This window comes from Callithrix jacchus, chromosome 22 (genome assembly GCF_049354715.1).
Source record: "Callithrix jacchus isolate 240 chromosome 22, calJac240_pri, whole genome shotgun sequence".
NCBI classification, from domain to species: Eukaryota; Metazoa; Chordata; class Mammalia; order Primates; family Cebidae; genus Callithrix; species Callithrix jacchus.
This window is the reverse complement of record NC_133523.1, coordinates 17695936-17717664: the sequence shown is the minus strand read 5'-3', so window position 1 is coordinate 17717664 and position 21729 is coordinate 17695936. Positions and strand designations below refer to the sequence as shown.

Here is a 21729-nt window from a genome sequence, read left to right as displayed (position 1 = left end):
AATCTTGTTGGAAAGTTTTGACACACCATGCCAGCAGAATCAAAAAGAGGGCCTGCACTGATCACAGGATGGCATGAAGGGTCCTTCATTTCCTGCCTTGGGCCTCACATTGAGGGCTACTGTGCTGCCTGCTGTCTGTGCTTTGAATTCCTCCTGTCCCAGCATTGCCTGGCAAATTCCCTCAGGCACCAAGACAGCTCACAGGTGCCTTCCCCCAGGAAGCCTCAGCATGCCTTGAGGCTGATTTGGTTGCCCTTTCCTGCCCCAAGGAAGTACGTGTACTCACTCCTCTGCCTGTCTCCTCTGGGTAGCACAGACAGTGCTGCTCCCAGCTATACCAGCCTTGGGGTGGAGGAAGTCTCCTGTGTTGGGTGAGTAAATCTTAAAGTGTTTGGATAGGAATAATAAACATGCTCTGCACCTGGAGAAAGCGAGGCTCAGAGATTGTCTTCAGATCTTGAGTTTTCAAAAATTACATGAGTAGTACACAAAAACATTCCTATTATAAAATATTGTAACAGGCCAGGTGCAGTGTCTCAGGCCTGTAATCCCAGCACTTTGGGAGGCTGAGGGGGCGGATCACAAAGTCAGGCACTCAAGAGCAGCCTGACCAACATGATGAAACCCCATCTCTACTAAAAAAATACAAAAATTAGCCGGGCGTGGTGGTGCGTGCCTGTAATTCCAGCTACTCAGGAGGCTGAGGCAGGAGAATCACTTGAACCTGGGAGGTGGGGGTTGCAGTGAGCTGAGACAGCGCTACTGTACTCCAGTCTGGATGACAGAGCAAGACTCCGTCTCAAAAAATAATAATAAAAAAATTGGAACAAATAAGAAGTAAAGATTAAAATAAAAGTTCTCTTAACTGCTTGCTTATCCATCTTAGGTATAACTGTATCCGTGGTTTTTGTGCGTTCTTTTGTTCTTTTAGTGTAATGCGCATATATGATGCTGAATATTTATGTTTCATTTAGATGGAGATGTAAATATTTGTTAAACTTTACCTAGAGACTCAAGCACCAATACACATATTAGTTTCTTTAAGAAGAATTAGGGAGCTGGGCACAGTGGCTCAAACCAGTAATCCCACCACTTTGGGAGGCTGAGGCAAGAGGATCATTTGAGACCCGGAATTACAAACCAGTCTGGGCAAAAAAGTGAAACTCCATCTCTACAAAAAAATAAACTGGGCACAGTGGCATGCACCTATGGTCATAGCTACTTGGGAGGCTGAGGCAGGAATTTTGCTTGTGCCTGGGAAGTTGAGGCTGCAGTAAGCTGTGTTTGCACCACTGTCCTCCAGCCTGGGCGACAGAGTGAAACCCTGTCTCAAAAGCAAAAAGATGGCCAGGTGCAGTGGCTCTCACATGTAATTCCAGCACTTTGGGAGGCCAAAGAGGGCAGATCACCTAAGGTCAGGAGTTAGAGACCAGCCTGGCCAACATAGTGAAACCCCATCTCTACTAAAAATACAAAAATGTGGTTGGTGCCTATAATCCCAACTACTCAGGAGGCTGAGGCAGGAGAATCGCTTGAACCCGGGAGGTTGCAGTGAGCCAAGATCACACCGCTGCACTCCAGCCTGCGTGAGTGAGACGCCATCTCAAAAAAAAAAAAATAAAGAAAGGTAAGGGGGCCGAGGCTGGGGGAGGACTAGAAACCTAGCAGTATGCTAGGTGGTTCTGGAACATTTCTTTGTTGCAAAGAAATGTTCTATCATTTAGCCTTTCTCTCTTTCTCTGCTTCACTCTGAACCTTTCCTCTCCTCATAAAGGGTATCAGAAAATTCTCTTGAGTAGAATCCAGCCATCATTCTCTCTCATGCTCCCTCCCTAATCATGCCATTATCAATACCAGTCATCACTACCTGGGTTATAACTGGATTTTTTGCTGGAACATCCACATCTGTGCTCATCTCCTTCAATCTGTTCCCTGCACAGCAGCTGGTGAGGTTATCCCTCGCTTGTAACTCTTCATTGGCCTTCTCTCTCACCCAAAGTATATTCCAGAGTACCACTGAAGGCCCGGCTTGGATCTGGTACTTCTTCTCTATTAGTGGTTCCCTAACTTTGCAGCACGTTAGAGTCATCTGGGGGCTTTTTAAAAACCCTGATGCCCAGGTCACACCCTTATTAAATAAGGATGTCTAGGGAGGTGGTCCCCTGGGGACTCCAGTAGCGGAGTTTGGGAGCTACCTTCCTACCACTCGGCCTTTTGTTCCCTCTGTTCCCTCTGTCTACATTGGCCCCCTACTGGTCCTACCTTGGGGCCTTGTCCTCATTCCCCCTCTGCCTGGAAGGCTTTCCTTTGTAACTTTACAGTCTGGCCCCTCATGCCACTCCACTGCTGCTAGATAAAGTGTCAGAGCTTGACCAACCTGTCTCAAAAGTTCATTGCATCCTCAGCTTCCCACCTGCTTGATTTTTCTTCTTGCATCTGATAGATTTCTGTATATTGTTTGGCTCTTCCAACTGACAAGTTTGGGAGAGTTCTCATTTTCTTGCTGTAGTGCAGTGTATGCACGTAGTAGGCGCCCAGTTTGTACTTGCTGAACAACTGAACTAGGATTTGTACATGACTTTGGCTTCCTGTGGCCTCTTAATCCATTACTATCTTCTGGCACTTCTTCCCCTTTCATTTGATTTTTTTTTTTTTAACTAGGTCATCGATTCTGATTTAAAAACTAGAAAGAAAGGCACTCCATGAAAACTCTCCCTGAGACCCACTGTTTCCATATGCCCTTAGTTCACTTCTGTTTCTCGCCTCTTACAGAGTTTCTCCATGTGTGAATGAGCAAATGCAAGTACATCTTTCCCTCTGCCCTTTTTTCTTTTTGACAGAGACAGGGTCTTGCTATGTTGCCCAGGCTGGTCTCAAACTCCTGGACTCAAGTGATCCTTCCACCTCAGCCTCCCATAGTGTGGGAATTATAGGTTTGAGCCACTGTGCCTGGCCCATTTCACCTTTTCTACACGGAGGAGGACAGAAGTAGGCACTGTTCAGTTTCCATCATGGCCTCTTTTGATGTATCTATTAGGCTTCTGCCTTCCTGCCTGCCTGCCTCAGTCTGTGGTTTTTCAGCTCCAGAGAGAGGATTGATTGGCCTGGCAGACCTTTCTTAGGGATAGGTTCAGTCAGCTTTGGGTCAGCCGTGGTCGGTGTGGTATTAGCTGTGACTCCTCCAGCCTCATGGTAGCACTGTGGGCTGAGACTCCTCTAGGAGGCAGTGAAGGCAGGCAGCTCCAGTAAAACCTGCCTGCTCTAAGATAGAAGTAGAAACACAAGTGTTAAAGTTGCAGTAAAGATATCCAGGTTATTTGGGGACCAAAAGTCCTTTCCTCAGTCTAAAAGAGGGATTGTCAACCCAGATGGCTAGAGCGTAGGGATCTGAATGAGGGAGGGCTGTTGGTGGCAACTTAGAGAGTCTGTGTCCTGCCGTTGGGCTGCTGCTGCCCATCCTGGGTTGACAGTCATCAGGGCAAACTCAGGCTTGGTGCTTGTAGGTCTATTTTAGTAAGCAGTCGATCTAGATTTAAAGTGACACCACACACTTTTTTTTTTTTGGCAATAGAAAACATCCCATTTTCTGAGGAACCACACACATTTTAAATGCTGGCAACAAACAGATTGGCAGAAAGCACTGAGGTGTATAAAGCACTTTTGCTACCTGGTAATTGTGGACTGTCTGTTTGCATCTTCTGGTCTAAAGTACCTTTTGGATGTTTTATTTCAGATCTCTTAAGGGCAGTCCCAAGATCCAGAGCAGAGATGTATGATGACGTTCACAGCGATGGCAGATACTCCCTCAGTGGATCTGTAGCTCACTCTCGAGACGCTGGAAGAGAAGGCCTGCGAAGTGACGTATTTCCAGGGCCTTCCTTTAGATCAAGCAACCCTTCCATCAGTGACGACAGCTACTTTCGCAAAGAGTGTGGCCGGGATCTGGAATTTTCTCACTCTGATTCCCGGGAGCAGGTCATTGGCCACCGGAAATTGGGACATTTCCGTTCTCAGGACTGGAAATTTACGCTCCGTGGTTCTTGGGAGCAAGACTTTGGCCAGCCAATTTCTCAAGAGTCCTCTTGGTCACAGGAGTATAATTTTGGTCCCTCTGCAGTTCTGGGGGACTTTGGATCTTCCAGGCTGATGGAGAAAGAGTGTTTGGAGAAGGAGAGTCGGGATTATGACGTGGACCATCCCGGGGAGGCTGACTCCGTGCTCAGGGGCAGCAGCCAAGTCCAGGCCAGAGGCCGAGCTCTAAACATAGTTGACCAGGAAGGTTCCCTCCTAGGAAAGGGGGAGACTCAGGGCCTGCTCACAGCTAAGGGGGGTGTTGGGAAACTTGTCACCTTGAGAAATGTGAGCACAAAAAAAATACCCACCATGAATCGTATTACTCCTAAAACTCAGGGCACTAACCAAATCCAGAAAACCACTCCAAGTCCTGATGTGACCCTGGTGACAAACCCAGGGACAGAAGATATCCAGTTCCCCATTCAGAAGATCCCTCTGGGGCTGGATCTGAAGAATCTTCGGCTCCCCAGAAGAAAGATGAGCTTCGACATCATAGATAAGTCTGATGTTTTTTCAAGATTTGGGATAGAAATAATCAAATGGGCAGGATTCCACACTATAAAAGATGATATTAAATTTTCCCAACTTTTCCAGACTCTCTTTGAACTTGAAACAGAAACCTGTGCTAAAATGCTCGCCTCATTCAAATGTTCCTTAAAACCAGAGCACAGAGATTTTTGCTTTTTTACTATCAAATTTTTAAAGCACTCTGCTTTGAAAACACCCAGAGTTGATAATGAGTTTTTAAACATGCTTTTAGACAAAGGTGCTGTGAAGACCAAAAATTGCTTTTTTGAAATTATAAAGCCCTTTGACAAGTACATAATGAGACTTCAAGACCGGCTTCTGAAGAGTGTCACACCTTTGCTTATGGCCTGCAATGCCTATGAGCTGAGTGTCAAGATGAAGACCCTCACTAACCCCCTGGACTTGGCTCTTGCCCTGGAAACCACCAATTCTCTCTGCCGGAAGTCTCTGGCCCTTCTGGGGCAGACATTTTCCTTGGCCTCTTCTTTCCGGCAAGAAAAAATCTTAGAAGCTGTCGGCCTGCAAGATATAGCTCCCTCTCCTGCTGCATTTCCAAACTTCGAAGACTCCACTTTGTTTGGGAGAGAGTACATAGACCACCTGAAGGCCTGGCTGGTCAGCAGCGGGTGTCCCCTCCAGGTTAAGAAAGCCGAACCAGAGCCGGCACGAGAGGAGGAGAAAATGATTCCTTCTATCAAACCCGAAATTCAGGCCAAGGCCCCAAGTAGTCTCAGTGATGGTAAGGAGAACAGCCAAAGTTTCTATTTGTTGCTTTTCATGTTTTTTTGGTAATGTCTTTCTTCTGTTTGAGATTTTTTTACATGGACGCTGTAGCCAATTGGAAACAAATCAGGATTTTAGTAGAAAATGCACATTGGCCAATATATGTCTGCCATTCATTCTGTGAATGTGTATTAGGAATCTGTTGTGTACTATAGAAGTCTTTTTTTTTTTTTTTTTTTAATTTTTTTTTTTTTTTTGAGTTTCATGCTTGTTACCCAGGCTGGAGTGCAATGGCGTGATCTCGGCTCACCACAACCTCCGCCTCCTGGGTTCAGGCAATTCTCCTGCCTCAGCCTCCTGAGTAGCTGGGACTACAGGCACACGCCACCATACCCAGCTAATTTTTTGTATTTTTAGTAGAGACGGGGTTTCACCATGTTGACCAGGATGGTCTCGATCTCTTGACCTTGTGATCCACCCGCCTCGGCCTCCCAAAGTGCTGGGATTACAGGCTTGAGCCACCGCGCCCGGCCTAATTTTTTTTTTTTTTTAAGACAGGGTTTTACTATGTTGGTCAGGCTGGTCTTGAACTCCCGACCTCAGGTGATCTGCCCGCCTTGGCCTCCAAAGTGCTGGGATTACAGGCGTGAGCTGCCATGCCTGGCCTATAGAAGTCTTTAGGCTAGGCACGGTGGTTCACGCCTATAATCCCAGCACTTTGGGAGGCCAAGGCAGGCAGATCACTTTTGATCAGGAGTTCAAGACCAGCCTGGGCAACATGGTGAAACCCAGTCTCTACTAAAAATGCAAAAATTAGCCGGACGCAGTGGTGTGCACCTGTAATCCCAGCTGCTCGGGAGGCTGAGGCATGAACCTTGAACCCAGGAGGCTGAGGTTGCAGTAAGTCAAGATCGCGCCACTGCACTCCAGCCTGGGCTACAGAGTGAGACTCCATCTCAAAAAAAGTCTTTAAACAGCCAGGTGCGGTGACGCAGGCTTGTAATCCCAGCACTTTGGGAGACCAAGGCGGGCAGATCACTTGGGACCAGGAGTTCACGACCAGCCTGGCCAACATGGTAAAACCTCATCTCTACTAAAAATAGAAAAACTAGCTGGGCGTGGTGGCACATACCTGTAATTACAGCTACTCAGGAGGCTGAGGTAGGAGAATCACTTGAACTTGAGAGGTTGCAGTGAGCAGAGATGGCATCACTGCACTCTGGCCTGGGTGACCAGAGCGAAACTCTGTCTCAAAAAAACAAAAATCTTTAGACATGTTTAGGTCAAATACCTCTGGGAATTTGGTAGAAAGCTGTGGCCATTGCCAGAAAAAATGCTCATCTATTCATAGACCATTTTACCTGTACCTTCTGGGGGGTTTGTACCTTTCTTCAGCCAAGGTTAACCCTTGTTCCTTTTTTTGTTCCCCAACCTTTGAAAGAAAGAAGACTTGACTTTCTTTGTTTTTATTTTTTGAGACAGGGTCTTGCTCTGTCACCCAGTCTGGAGTGCAGTGGCATAATCATGGCTCACTGCAACCCCGACCTCTCAGGCTCAAGTGATCCTTCTGCCTCAGCCTCCTAATTAGCTGGGACTATTGGTGTGTACCACCATGCCTGGTTAATATTTTTTGGTATTTTCTGTAAAGAATGATGTTGCTGGTCTCAAACTCCTGAGCTCAAGTGATCTACCCACCTCAGCCTACCAAAGTGCTGGGATTATAGGTGTGAAACCCTTGTTCTATGTGTCCCCACAAGGTATTACTAGAAGGGAGAAAAAAACACTGGACACTGTCTCTGAGGAATCACCAGGCTCCTGAGGAAGAAAATCGCAAAGACCAGTCCCTGGTGAGCCAGGCGTGGTGTAGCACATGTCTGTATTCCCAGCTACTCGGGAGGCTGAGGAGGAAGGATTGCTTGAGGCCAGGAGTTCAAGGCTGCAGTGACCTGCGATTGCATCTGTGAATAGCCATCGCACTCCAGCCGGGGGATTATAGCATCACCCTGTCTCTCAATGAACCAAAACAAAAAAACAGTCACTCCTTTGCTAGAATTAAAGAGACATAGGAGAGGCCCCAGCCCGGCCTGGAAAGTTGGGGAGATTGTGCTTGAGCTGTATTGAGGGATGTACAGGGACCAGCTAGGTCATTCCACATAGCACCTTTTCACCCTACTCACTTTTCTAGACTGGCTAAAGTTGATGAATCACTTAAGTACACCTGCTAGTTAGCAGTCATCATTGGCTTTCTGGGGAGAGGAAAAGCCCAAGGAGGAGAATTAGAAGCAATGAGCTGCTTGGTTTCCATCTTCCTTCCTCCTGAGCACCCAGAATGGACTCTCACAGCCCAAACATCCCAGAGGTCATGAGCATACATGGTAGCCATGCTGTCTCAAGTCTTGTGATAGAGAAAAAGCATTTTTCCCACTGATGTGGTTTTCACCTTCCATTGCCTCCAGCCCAGTGGGGAAGTGTCATTTGTTCCTGACGTTCTTTGCTCCTTCACCACTCTCCTGAAGCCCCAATGGCACTAGACATTGGATAGGTCCCACCACATACAGGTGGCCACACCTACTCCCAGAGAGGGATCCTTCCAGAAGCAGGCTCAGGGCTGAAGGATGCTACTTCCCAACCCCTGACAAAGTGATGGGGTACTGTATGAAGGAGGAAAAGTCACCCATAACCTCAAGTGGCTATAACCCACCCACTTACCCTCCCTCGGCCTTTGACATTCCCCATGTTTTCCTGCTGCAGCAGCAGGCAAGCTTGACTGAAATTCTACCTCCTGCTCTTCTGCGTGATTGCCAGAAAGCCCTCGTCTATGTTTCCATAGCATTTGCTGCATTGTGATATGGACCTAATGTAAATTACCTCACCGTTCCCTTGATGCTGGACTCAGGCTGCCTTTTACTAGAGATTTCTGAAGCCAGACAGACCTGGGTTCACATGTAGTTGGCATCTGCCAGCCTCAGTTCCATGTCTGGATGGGGGATAGCTGGCGGCAGAGCCCACATCTCGTGGGACTGCCCAGCTGCTGCTTACGTTCCTGTTAAAAATGCTGAAATGGGCCAGGCATGGTGGATCACGCCTGTAATCCCAGCACTTTGGGTGGCTGAGGCAGACACAACACCTGAGGTCAGGAGTCTGAGACCAGCCTGGCCAACATGATGAAACGCTGTCTCTACTAAAAATAAAAAATTAGCCTGGCATGGTGGCACACTCCTGTAATCCCAGCTACTTAGGCTGGGGCAGGAGAGATGCTTGAACTCTGGAGGCGGGAGTTGCACTGAGCCAAGATTGTACCACTGCACTCCAGGCTGGGTGATGAGCAAAACTGTCTCAAAAAAAGAGAAAGAAATGCTGAAATGACCTCTGGTTGAATGCATTGGTTATTACTATTAGTTTTATTTCTTAAATTCTCCTTGAAAGGATACATTCTCAGGAGTAGGATTGCTGGGCCAAAGTTGAGACCTAACTGACCCTTGCTCATGATCATCCTAGCTAAAGATGATGCAGGGGTCCCCAGACTTCACTGCTGACTTTAAACCTCAACATCTTTTGTAAAATCATATAAAACTAGTAGTTCTGTAAAAAGGGAGCCATGAAAAAAAGCAGTTTCGTAGGGAACATACTTGGAATAACGTGGCAGTGGAAGGATTTACTCATCATGTGTGAGGAGCTCACACTAGTGTTTAAGCTCAAAGCTGGAACATGGACATAGGTGGGGACAGGACTGTGCCATCATTTGGCACAAATGGAACAAACTGGAAAACCTCACCAGGTCAGCAGTGATTTTAATTGAATGGCTGAACAAATAGACCATTTTGTGCTTTTAAAACCAGCCAGTTATCAGGAAACAACAATCTTACCATTTGAAGAAACATGTCTTCCTTGTTGTGGCAGCATTGTACATTGATTGATTGATTGATTGAGTCGGAGTTTCACTCTTGTTACCCAGGCTGGAGTGCAATGGCGCAATCTCCACTCACCGCAACCTTCGCCTCCTGGGTTCAGGCAATTCTACTGCCTCAGCCTCCCGAGTAGCTGGGACTACAGGCACACATCACCATGCCCAGCTAATTTTTTGTATTTTTAGTAGAGACGGGGTTTCACCGTGTTGACCAGGATGGTCTCAATCTCTTGACCTCGTGATCCACCCGCCTTGGCCTCCCGAAGTGCTGGGATTATAGGCATGAGCCACCGCGTCCGTTGTAGCATTGTAAATTTAAAGTCATATTCGGGCGAGGAAGCAGGCGTGTGAAAAAATAAAAAAATTTTAAAAAATGAAAGTCATATTAGAGGAAGTTCACACTTTAAAAAATGTTTTGGGTAGGGCATGGTGGCTCATGCCTGTAATTTCAGCACTTTGGGAGATAGAGGAAGGCAGATCACTTGAGCCCAAGAATTGAAGACCAGCCTGAGCAACATGGTGAAGGCTCCTCTCTACAAAAAATTTAAAAAATTAGCCAGGCGTGGTGGCACACGTCTGTAGTCCCAGCTGCTCAGGAGGCTGAGGCAGGAGAATCGCTTGAGTCCAGGAGTTCGAGGTTGCTGTGAGGTGTCATCAGACCAGCTGCACCACCAGCCTGGGTGACAGAATAAGACCCTGTCTCAAAAAAGAAAAAATTTGTTTCTTATACATTCAGCAGATATTTTCTTTGAACACGTAACTTGGGATCATTGACCTTCTTTGTTAATTAGAGAAAATTTTTTGTAAATTTATATATTTTTTTGATTACAAAACACAAGTATTTTTTTTTTTAAAGATAAAGCACACAAAGAAAAGACAAAGCACAAAGAAAATGAAATTCCTTATAATTCTACCACCTATAACCTCTATTAACATATCTCCTTGTAGTCTTTTTTTTTTTTTTGAGACAGAGTATTACTTTATCATGTAGGCTGGAGTGCAGTGGCGTGATCTTGGCTCACTGTAACCTCTGCCTCCCAGGTTCAAGCAATTCTCCTGCCTCAGCCTCCTGAGTAGCTGGGGTTACAGGTGTGTACCACCATGCCTGGTGAATTTTTTTTTTAATTTTAGTAGAGACGAGGTTTCACCATATTGGCCAGGCTGGTCTCAAACTTCTGATCTTGTGATCTGCCTGCTTTGACCTCCCAAAGTGCTAAGATTACAGGCATGAGCCACCGCACCAACCTGTAGCCATTTTTTCTGTGTGTCCATATTTATGTATTTGTTTCTTCCCTCCTTCATATTGAAAACCATAACAGAGATATTTTTTGTGTATTTTATACTAGATAGATAAATTTTGTATCTTTATATTTTCCACTTTCATGTTACCAACAAATTGTGATATGTGAAAAATCATTAAATTGCTATATATCTTTCTTTTTCTAAAGTATACACATAAATTGCTCTGTGCAGTCATTGAAAGCTTATGACTATTTCTTTCCTAGTGGTTATGCTGTTACTTTTTTTTTTTTTTTTTTTTTTAAGACAGTCTTGCTCGGTCACCAGGTGCCAGGCTAAAGTACAGTGGCGTGATCTTGGCCCGCTGCACCCTCTGCCTCCCGGGTTCAAGCCATTCTCCTGCCTCAGCCTCCCAAGTATCTGGGACTACAGGTGCATGCCACCATGCCCAGCTAATTTTTGTATTTTAGTAGAGACAAGTTTCACTATGTTGGCCAGGATGGTCTTGATCTCTTGACCTCGTGATCTGCCCACCTCGACATCCCAAAGTGCTGGGATTACAGGCGTGAGCCATTGCGCCTGGCTGCTGTCACATTTTTTTGGAGGAGATTTTGCATATTGGTTTCTAGAATAAGCTGTTGTTTGCCTCTTTTTAATGCTGGTGTCTTGTGAATGAGGATTTCAGTCATTGCTGTCTGCTTGGCTTCAGCGCTATGCCCCCCACTACTCAACTATCCTTGTCTTCCCAGAGCCCGCATTGAGCACGTTTCTCAGAAAAGCTGTTCTTTGTGTTCTAGCTGTCCCTCAGCGAGCAGATCACAAGGTAGTGGGGACCATCGACCAGCTTGTGAAACGTGTCATCGAAGGCAGCCTGTCTCCCAAAGAGAGAACTCTTCTCAAGGAGGACCCTGCTTACTGGTAGGTCTTTAAATGTCCACCCTGTGAATCCCTCTCATGGAGTATATGGCAAACTTTGGGTCCTTCTGATGGTGTCGAGAGCAGAGGGTGAGATACTTACTTGAGCAGTGGTGTTCTCCAGTGAAAAGAGCATGAGGGTGGCCCAGATTTATGTGGTCTCAGGAAGCCCCAGCTCTGCTGCAGACCAGTGGTAGGCTGGCTGGGTGGGTGGACTTCTCTCACCTGGGAACACAGCTCCAAGTCCCTGCTGTACTATTTTAAGGATGCAGTGAGATGTGTATGCAACATCATTGCAGCTGTTTGCAATTTCTTGCTAGTATTTGTTAAACTCTCTTTTCCTTTACTGCCTCTTTATGTGAATAGAACAACTTTTTTAAGTTATAGTTTGCATCCTAAGTACAGTACTTGCATATTAGAGAAAGTAAAGAACAGGCCAGAGAAAGAGTCTGTCACCCAGGCTAGAGTGCAGTGGCACAATCTTGGCTCACTGCAACCTCTGTCTCCTGGGTTCAAGTGATTCTCCTGCCTCAGCCTCCCAAGTAGCTGGGATTACATGCGCATACCACCACTCCCAGGTAATTTTTGTGTTTTTAGTAGAGATGGGGTTTCACCATGTTGGTCAGGCTGGTCTCAAACTCCTGACCTCAGGTGTTCCACATGCCTTGGCCTCCCAAAGTGCTGGGATTATAGGTGTGAGCCACCACACCCAGCGTAGAATGTTTTTAATTGTATACTGTTTTAACTGCTTTGGTGAGTAGCTTAATACAGCACATTTTCATGCTTGTTTAGGATTATCTCTAAATTGATGGCTGTAGATGAGAAATTTTTATAGTTTAATTATTTTTTCTTAATTATAAAAGTGCCTATATTTAGATCTCACTGCTAAAAAATAAAATAAAAATAAATTAAAAAAAAAAGTGGGCCAGGCACGGTGGCTCACGCCTGTAATCCTTAGCTCTTTGGGAGGCCGAGGTGGGTGGATCACCTGAGGTCAGGAGTTCAAGACCAACCTGACCATCACGGTGAAACCCCATCTTTATCAAAAAAAAAAAAAAAAAAAAGTGGCGTGTGCCCTGCGTAAAAATAAAGAAAAGTAAAAAGGCAAAGATGCAGTCACTTAGAGCTCTACCACTCGTTAACCTTCACAGTGTGTACCTTATAATTGTGTCCTGTTATTTTCACTTAACGTGATTGTCGTTATCCATGGTTGCATAATATTCCATTGTATACAGGTACCATACCTTACTCAGCCATTGTTTATTGGTGAATTTATAGATTATATCTAGTTTTCCCCCCCTATAAATAACACGAGTCCAGGCACAATAGGTCATGCCTATAATCCTAGGGCTTTGGGATGCTGAAGTAGTAGAATCGCCCTAAGGCCAGGAGTTTGAGACCAGCCTGGGCAAGAAAGCAAGACCCATTCTTTACAAAAATCAATTAGCTGGGCAGGGTGTACAGCCTGTAGTCCTAACTACTTGGAAGCCTGAGATGGGAGGATCCCTTGAACCCAGGAGTTTGAGATGGCAGTGATCACATCCCCACACTCTAGCCTGGATGACAGAGTGAGACACCATTTCTTTCTTTTTTTTTTGAGATGGAGTCTCACTCTGTCACCCAGGCTGGAGTGCAATGGTGTGGTCTCGGTTCACTGCAACCTCTGCCTCTTGGTTCAAGCGATTCTCATGCCTCAGCCTCCCAAGTAGCTGGGACTACAGGCACATGCCACCACACCCAGCTAATTTTTGTATCTTTAGTTGAGACAGGGTTTCGCCATGTTGGCCAGGCTGGTCTCAAACTCCTGACCTCGCCACCTGCCTGGCCAACACCATTTCTTAAAAAAAAAAAAAAAAAATGATCAGTGTTTTGCTTGTATTTCTGCCTACCTTTCTGGCAGTTTATTGTGATGTCTGGAATGAAATTGCTGGGTTAAAGCTCATGTTAGAGGCTTTTGATTTATGTCAGTTTCTCAGCTATAGCACTTTTTCTTTTTTTTTTTTTGAAATGGAGTCTTGCTCTGTTGCCCAGGCTGGAGTGCAGTGGTGCAGTCTTGGCTCACTGCAACCTCCACCTCCCAGGTTCAAGCAATTCTCATGCTTCAGCTTCCCAAGTAGCTGGGACTACAGATTTCTGCTGCCATGCACAGCTAATTTTTTTATTTTAGTAGAGATAGGGGTTTTACCATGTTGCCCACGGTGGTCTCGAGCTCCTGAACTTAGACAATCTGCCTGCCTCGGCCTCCCAAAGTACTGGGATTACAGGCATGAGCCACTGCGCCGGCCTCAGCTGCAGCGCTAACATTTGAGGCTGGATCAGTCTGTATTAGGGTTGGAGCTGTCCTGGACATGGCAGGTTGTTTAGCAGCATCCGTGGCCTCCATCTGTTTGATGTCAGTAGGACTTTCTGTCTCACTGGTAACAACCAAGAATACGTCCAGATATTGCCTGGTGTCCCGTGGTGGGCAGAGCTGCCCCTGATGGAGACCATTTATGTTTATCATCAGATTGCTCTCCATGGGTTGTCTGTACTGATTTACCCTCTCACTGCTACTCCATAGGTGTGCTGTGCTCTCCTTTGTTTTCTGTTCTTGTTAGACACAGGATCTCACTGTTGCCCAGGCTAGAGGGCAATGGCACTGTCGTAGCTCCCTGCAGCCTTGACCTCGAGTGTGCCCTTTTTGGTAGACAGATTGTACCCATACTGGACTTGCTATTTTGCTGCTGTAATTACTAAAGATGCTTGAAAGGCATGCATTTCCATGTAGCACTACCAGAGCTTTGTTCCTATCCACCATGATTTGCCAAGGTGAAGGTTGGAGCTTGTGGTTTTATTCATTTATTTATTTATTTGTTTGTTTGTTTTTTGAGATGGAGTTTCGCTCTTGAGTGCAGTGGCGAGATCTCGGCTCACCGCAACCTCCGCCTCCTGGGTTCAAGCAATTCTCCTGCCTCAGCCTCCCAAGTAGCTGGGACTATAGGCACGCACCACCATGCCCAGCTAATTTTTGAATTTTTAGTAGAAACGGGGTTTCAGCATGTTGACCAGGATGGTCTCGGTCTCCTGACCTTGTGATCCACCCGCCGCGGCCTCCCAAAGTGCTGGGATTACAGGCGTGAGCCACCGCGCCCAGCCCTTATTTGGTATTTTTAATGGAGACAGGGTTTCTCCATGTTGGTCAGGCTGGTCTCTGACTCCTGACCTAAGGTGATCGCAAGTGCCATTGCACTTCACCCTGATGACAGAGTGGGACTTCATCTCAAAACAAACAAAAGTTAAAAATTCCCAAATAACCTAATTGTCCCAGCATCATTTATTTATTACTTCTTTTTAAATTTTTTTTTTTTTTAAAGACAGGGTTTCATCATGTTGGTCAGGCTAGTCTTGAACTCCCGACCTCAGGTGATCTGCCCACCTTGTCCTCCAAAGTGCTTGGATTACAGGCGTGAGTCACCACGCCCAGCCGAGTACTTTTTTTTTTTTGAGATGAAGTCTCACTCTGTCGCCCAGGCTGGAGTGCAGTGGCACGATCTTGGCTCACTGCAACCTCCCCCTCCCGGGTTCAGGATATTCTCCTGCTTCAGACTCCTGAGTAGCTGGGATTACAGGCGTGTGCCACCATGCCCAGCTAACTTCTGTATTTTTAGCAAAGATGAGGTTTCACCATGTTGGTCAGGCTGCTCTTGAACTCCTGACCTCGTGATCCACCCGCCTCTGTCTCCCAAAGTGCTGGGATTACAGGTGGAAGCCACCGCGCCCGGCTATTGAGTGCTTTTTATTTAATAAACACTTATGCTTTCTGTGTAGTTGGTACTGTTCTAAGCACATTACTGATTTAAGCACTACCTGATTGAATCCTCATAAATAACGTTGGAAGTCAGGTCTATTGGTGTCCTTATTTTACAGACAAGAAACTTTGAGGCTCCAAGAGCTCTCTTGAGGCAATGTTGAGATTCAATTCCAGTGTCTGTGGTCTCAACCAGTGTGCATGCTGAAGGAAGGAAGCTAGATAGCCTCAGATTGACAGATGCAAGCAGATAGCAGACCCTCTTGATAAGAAGGCATCCAGAGTTAGAAGGCCTAGGGGCACTTTCCAGGTGGTTGATAAGGTGATTAGGCTGGAGGAATAGGTGGCCCTTAGAGGACTGGGAGCCAGTGCCTCTGCCCCATGACCCCTGCACATGGCCCAGTGGTCTCATGGTCACTGATAACCAGGCATAGCAGACAGAAGCCAGAGTCAGGGGTGCATGTGGATAGTGGGCAGGGCAGGGTACACGATCAGAAATAAGCATCAAACGGAGAACTGATATTTGAGGTAAATCGATATCATGAAAGAGAATCACCAAACTCAACAAATGGCTGACACCCTTGAAGATAGAGTTACTATAAGAAAGAGGGGAAGGGAAGGGAGGGTTATAGTCTATATTAAACAGAGAAGAAAGAAAGAAAAGAGGGAGGGAGGGGAGAAAGAGGAGGAGGTTTAGTCTATAAATATGTATGTGTAATGAATAGTCAATTAATAAGAGTATATTGTATCCATGAAACAGGCACTGGTTGCTATGAAAACGATCCTGTGAAAGATCTTGGAAATGAAAAGCAGATTGAAATAAAAATCTCAGTGGTTGGATAGAATAGATCCTGATGACAGACAGATTTAAGAGCTGGTCCCAGAGACTGTATCATCCAAAATCTCTTTCAGAAGAAATTACCTGGCCAGGTGTGGTGGCTCACACCTGTAATCCCAACACTTTGGGAGGCCAAGGCAGGTGGATCACCTGAGTTCAGGAGTTCAAGACCAGCCTGGCCAACATGGTGAAACCCCATCTCTACTAAAAATACAAAAAATTAGTCCGACGTGATGGAAGGTACCTGTAACCCTATCTACTTGGGAGACTGAGGCATGAGAATCTCTTGAACCCAGGAGGCGAAGGTTTTGGTGAGCCGAGATTGCACTACTACACTTCAGCCTGGGCATGACAGAATGAGACTCTGTCTCCAAAAAAAAAAAAAAAAAAAGTAGGAATTACCAAGAAACTGTAAGAGGAAAGAGTGTGATAGAAAAGCACAGCAATAAGTAAAGAAACTGTTAAACTTAGGTTTCTGGTGGTCATGTTTGAATTATTAAGTCAAAATGCTCCTTGTATGTTATACTTAACAAAATAATAATTGAACACATAATGAAAAGCCAAATGTTTCGGCTGTGACCTGTTCCCATGTTCCACTCCTTGAAGGCAGTCACTTAGTTGTTCAAACTACTTCTTGCTGATACGTCTGTATCTCTTAATAAACCTATGTTGCTTTTTCTTGACTGAACACTTTTATGCATGACCATTGACATTCTGTGAAGATATGTGTGGATTAGTAAGTTCTTTTTGTTTAGGAGATAAGATCTCACTCTCTCACCCAGGCTGGGGCACAGTAGCACAATCATAGCTCACTGCAGCCTCAACCTGGGTTCACAAAATCCCCCTGCCTCAGTCTCCCAAGTAGCTGGGACTACAGGAGCGTACCACCACATTCAGCCATCAGCTTTTTTTTTTTTTCTTAAGAAATAGGTTCTTGCTGTGTTGCCCAGTCTGGTCTCTAACTCTTGGGTTCAAGCGATCCCCCAAAGCGCTGAGATTACAGGCATGAGCCATCATGCCCAGCCTTAATAAATTCTTTTTATTATAACTCAGTCAAGACAGAAAATTTAAAAAGTCAAAAATTTTTTTAAATGAATGAATTAATTAAATAAATTCTTTTTATTAGTTAGCAAGTGAAAAAGTCAGACCTCTAGGAGGCAGATATAAGAAGGGCTTCTTACCTCCACCCTCTGAGGGCCAGCAGAGTTTTGAGATCTTCCACCCTCACAACCCACAAGCATGGTTTGTTCCCACTGGAGCCTTTTGGACAGAACTGGCCACTGCCTCTCCGCTGAGGTGACCTGCCTCATGTGGCGCACTAAAGATGTCAGAACAGCCGGGCGCGGTGGCTCAGGACTGTAATTTCAGCACTTTGGGAGTCTGAGGCAGGTAGATCACCTGAGGTCAGGAGTTTGAGACCAGCCTGGCCAACATGGTGAAACCCCATCTCTACTAAAAATACAAAAAATAGCTGGGCATGGTGGCAGCCTTGTATAATCCCAGCTACTTGGGAGGCTGAGGCAGGAGAATCACTTGAACCTGGGAGGCAGAGGTTGCAATGAGCCAAGATCACGCCACTGCACTCCAGCCTGGGTGACAAGAGTGAAACACCATCTCAAAAAGTAAATAAGTCAGAAGTATAGATAGACAGACTCATCCACTATGGCTTTGCCTCCTTGTTTGGGTTGGAACACCAAGAGGCAGGCTTCCATCCTTTTCTATGAGACTCGAGTGCAAAGCATCAAGCCTGGAAAATGATCACAACATAAAGCTGAAAGAATATGTCATACTTTGTTTTCTTTCAGCTTCTAAATTGTCCCCTGGGAGTGGGGCGGCCCTGAGCATGCTCTCTAGGTCCTACATGTTCACACACACAAGAAGACAGGTGGCTAAGAATCCCTCTGGTCTAGCCTCAGCAGGATTGTCCAAGTGCCTCAAAGTTAACATAAAATCTAAATAATTGAGGTTTGGGGTGAAATAAAAGAAACTAAAATTCTAGACGATCTATTATATGAGGCACAAGGGGAAGGAGGGAGGTAGGTGCGCAGGCCTTTGTCTTGTTTGACATGAGGATAGAGTTAGAGAGTAATTCTGGATATTGATACAAAATAAGAGTTTAGGTATGTGTGTTGATTAGCCACTAAAGGAACAGAAGTGGTGTCTGTAACTTCCATACTACTGTAGAGGGAAAGAAGCAAAAAACACAGGGATTGGAAAACACAGAGATGGGAAATTCCATAGCAGGTGAATGCTACCAGAAAGGAAGGGGGTAGAGAATTCTTCAAATAAAAAAGACTAAGGAGAACAGCATCAAAAGGAGCAAAAGGCCGGGCTCAGTGTCTCACGCCTGTAATCCCAGCACTTTGGGAGGCTGAGGTAAGCGGATCACGAGGTCAAGAGATCGAGACCATCTGGCCAACATAGTGAAACCCTGTCTCCAGGAAAATACAAAAATTAGCTGGGCGTGGCGAATCGTGCCTGTAGTCCCAGCTACTCAGGAGGCTGAGGCAGGAGAATTGCTTGAACTCAGGAGGCGGAGGTTGCAGTGAGCCAAGATGGCACCACTGCACCCCGGCCTGGCGACAGAGTAAGACTCTGTCTCAAAAAAAAAAAAAAAAAAAAAGCACCAGGAGCAGTGGCACACACCTGTAATCCCAGCACTTTGGGAGGCCGAGGCGGGTGGATCACGAGGTCAAGAGATTGAGACCATCCTGGTCAACATGGTGAAACCCCGTCTCTACTAAAAATACAAAAAATTAGCTGGGCATGGTGGCGCGTGCCTGTAATCCCAGCTACTCAGGAAGCTGAGGCAGGAGAATTGCTTGAACCCAGGAGGCGGAGGTTGCGGTGAGCCGAGATCGCGCCATTGCACTCCAGCCTGGGTAATAAGAGCGAAACTCGGTCTCAAAAAAAAAAAAAAAAAAAGCAAAAGAAGTTCGTAATAAAAGCGAAAGTCACCATGAACATGCAGACTGTGAATCTTGGTGCCTGCACTACATAGCTTTGAGCTTTGTAAATAAGCAACCCTTAGAAATCATTTAAGTCCAGGCCGGGCACAGTGGCTCACATCTTTAATCCCAGCTACTCAGGAGGCTGAAGCAGGAGAATCACTTGAACCCAGGAGACAGAGGTTGCAGTGAGCCGAGATCGTGCCATTGCACTCCAGCCTGAGTGACAGGTCGAAACTTCGTTTCAAAAAAAAAAAAAAGAGAAAGCATTTATGTCCAGGGCTGGGCATGGTGGCTCATGCCTGTAATCCCAACACTGGGAAGCTGAGGTGGGTAGATCACCTGAGATCAGGAGTTCAAGACCATCCTGGCCAATGTGGCAAAACCCCATCTCTACTAAAAATACAAAAATTAGCTGGGTGTGGTGGCAGGTGCTTGTAATCCCAGCTACTTCAGAGGCTGAGGCTGGAGAATCACTTGAACCCGGGAGGCGGAGATTGCAGTGAGCCAAGATTGTGCCGTTGCACTCTGGCCTGGGCAACAAGAGCGCAACTTCATCTCAAAAGCAAAATCCTTTAAGTTCAAAACCACGATAAGAGGAATTGGTCGAATCCAAAACCGTGGTAGGAGACGTGAATGTTTCTCTGAGACAGGTAGATGATGTAATTCAAATAAGGATGTGGAAGATTTTGTAACACAGGAAACAAGCATAAACAGAGACAATCTCCTAATATTTGCTGCACAGTTAATGACTGCTAGGCAGTTTTTATAGCACTTGTCTTATGGCGAAAAACTTGTAATGCAGGCGTCACAGATGGATGATGAAGTAGCTGCTGCTGATCGTTCTCCCTGTCTTACAGATGGAGAAACTGAGGCACAGAAAGGTTCCAAGCTAAGGAGTGGCTATGCTGAGATTTGAAGTCAGCAGACTGGCTTGAGTGTTCTCTGTTCTTGATGTTATGTTCCACTGGAACTTGGGGAGATGCATTTGTGACTGATGTGTCTCCCTCAGACTGCCCTTGGCATCAGAACCATCCAGGGACAAGGAAAGCCATCAGAGCCATGAGTGACTGGGGCAGTTAGGTCACCTGGCCCTGATTCCGTGCTCTGCCCTGGATGCGGAGTTGCCTTGCTAGGGCTGTGTTGGACTGGAGAACCAGAACACCCATGTTGGTTAGCGTTCTCTTGATTGAGCACTTTTGCTTGTGAGGGCATGATCTTGCAAGATGCTGCCGTCAGCCCAACAGAGGGTCAGGGCAGCAGTGGAGCCAGTCCTCAGTCTGTTGTCTGAGGTCCAGCCAGACTGTAGCTGGCTAACAGTGTCAGCAGGAGCTTGTGTATGGAGCTGCCTGCTAGGGACATGCCGCATCACACAGGGCTGCCAACGATGTGGCCACCTCACTTCCAGTTGGCTTGTCACTGGTAATCTGGAACTTCATCTGATAACTAATATGTCACTACTTAATATCTAACGATATGAAAGCCACCTGAAATACAGCCATACTTACTAAACAGTATTTATTCTTCTTTAACACAGACTGAAAGCAAACATTCACAAAAGTCTGTTATGTTTTTTGTGGGATGGTTTATTAATTTATTTATTTTTAAAGAGATGGGTTTCCATATCCAAAGTAACTATAATAATAAAAAAGAAAAGAAAAGAAAAAAAAAGAGACGGGGTTTCCCCATGTTGCCCAGGCTGGTCTTGAGACCCACCTGCCTCAGCCTCCCAAAGTGCTGGGATTACAGGCATGAGCCACCACACCCAACTTAAAAGTTTGTTATATATGAAATCACAAAGAAAATCACAGCACACCCAGGAAACTCACATGGGCCAAATTATGCTAATACAGCAAACTAGAAATGAGCAACAACCAAAATAAAACATGCTTCTGAATAACTTGAGTGAAGGGTAATCAGAACTGAAATTAGAAACAATTTAGAAGGAAGTGGCAAGAAGAACACTATATACCAGATGTGGCCATAAAAATACTTAAGAGAAAAAGAGTGACTTCAGGTGAATTTATCAGAAATAAAGAGTGGAGACCAGCCTAGGCAACATGGTAAAATGTCCTCTCAACCAAAATTAGCTAGGCATAGTGGTGCGCACCTGTAGTCCCAGCTACTGGGGAGGCTGAGGTGGAAGGATCACCTGAGCCCAGGAGGTCGAGGCTGCAGTGAGCTGTAATCATGCCCCTGCACTCCAGCTTGGGCAACAGAGTGAGACCCTGTCTTAAAAAAAAAGTGGAAGTAAAAAACATTCAGCTCATGAAGCTAGAAGGAAAATAATGAAAAAAGTGTAGACACTAGAAGTAGAAGGATTTTTATTTTTTTTTTTTCTTTTTTTTTGTTTAGGATTTTTATTTTTTAAGACAGGGTCTTGCTCTGTTGCCCAGACTAGAGTGCAATGGCGCAGACAGCTCACCACAGTCTTGGCTTCCTGGGCTCAAGTGATCCTCCCACCACTGCCTCCCCAGTAGCTGGGACTACAGGCATGCACCACTACCTGGGCTAATTTTTTTATTTTGTGGGGATGGGATCTCATCTTGTTGCCCAGGCTGACCTTGAACTCCTTGGCTCAAGCAGTCCTCCTGCCTCAGCTTCTCAAAGTGGAGCTCAGCTGAATATTTTTCTATGTTAGTACATGTAGCTCAACCTTCTCTTCTCTGTCCTGTTCTTATGATGACTGGATCGTACGGTTTCACACCTGGGATACAGGCTCTTGGTTAATGTTCTCTTGTGGGTCACATCTCACTTCCCTTGTTGCAGT

At 45.8% G+C, this 21729-nt stretch overlaps 1 protein-coding gene and 1 long non-coding RNA gene across 19 annotated transcripts in view; both read left to right on the top strand.

The window, feature by feature from the left end:
• The window catches only part of SUGP2 (SURP and G-patch domain containing 2), a 45524-nt gene that overhangs the window by 4325 nt on the left and 19470 nt on the right, over positions 1 to 21729 (top strand). For all 18 annotated transcript variants that reach the window (XM_078361862.1, XM_008987542.5, XM_078361860.1 and 15 more), the window contains exons 3-4: positions 3734 to 5341; positions 11269 to 11389. In XM_078361862.1, coding sequence (XP_078217988.1) covers positions 3734 to 5341; positions 11269 to 11389 — 1729 coding nt within the window. The remainder of the gene's footprint in view (positions 1 to 3733; positions 5342 to 11268; positions 11390 to 21729) is intronic.
• On the top strand, positions 256 to 1626 carry LOC144580939 (uncharacterized). Its single transcript, XR_013531297.1, has 2 exons — positions 256 to 371; positions 1511 to 1626. It is a non-coding gene; the product is annotated as an uncharacterized LOC144580939 (long non-coding RNA).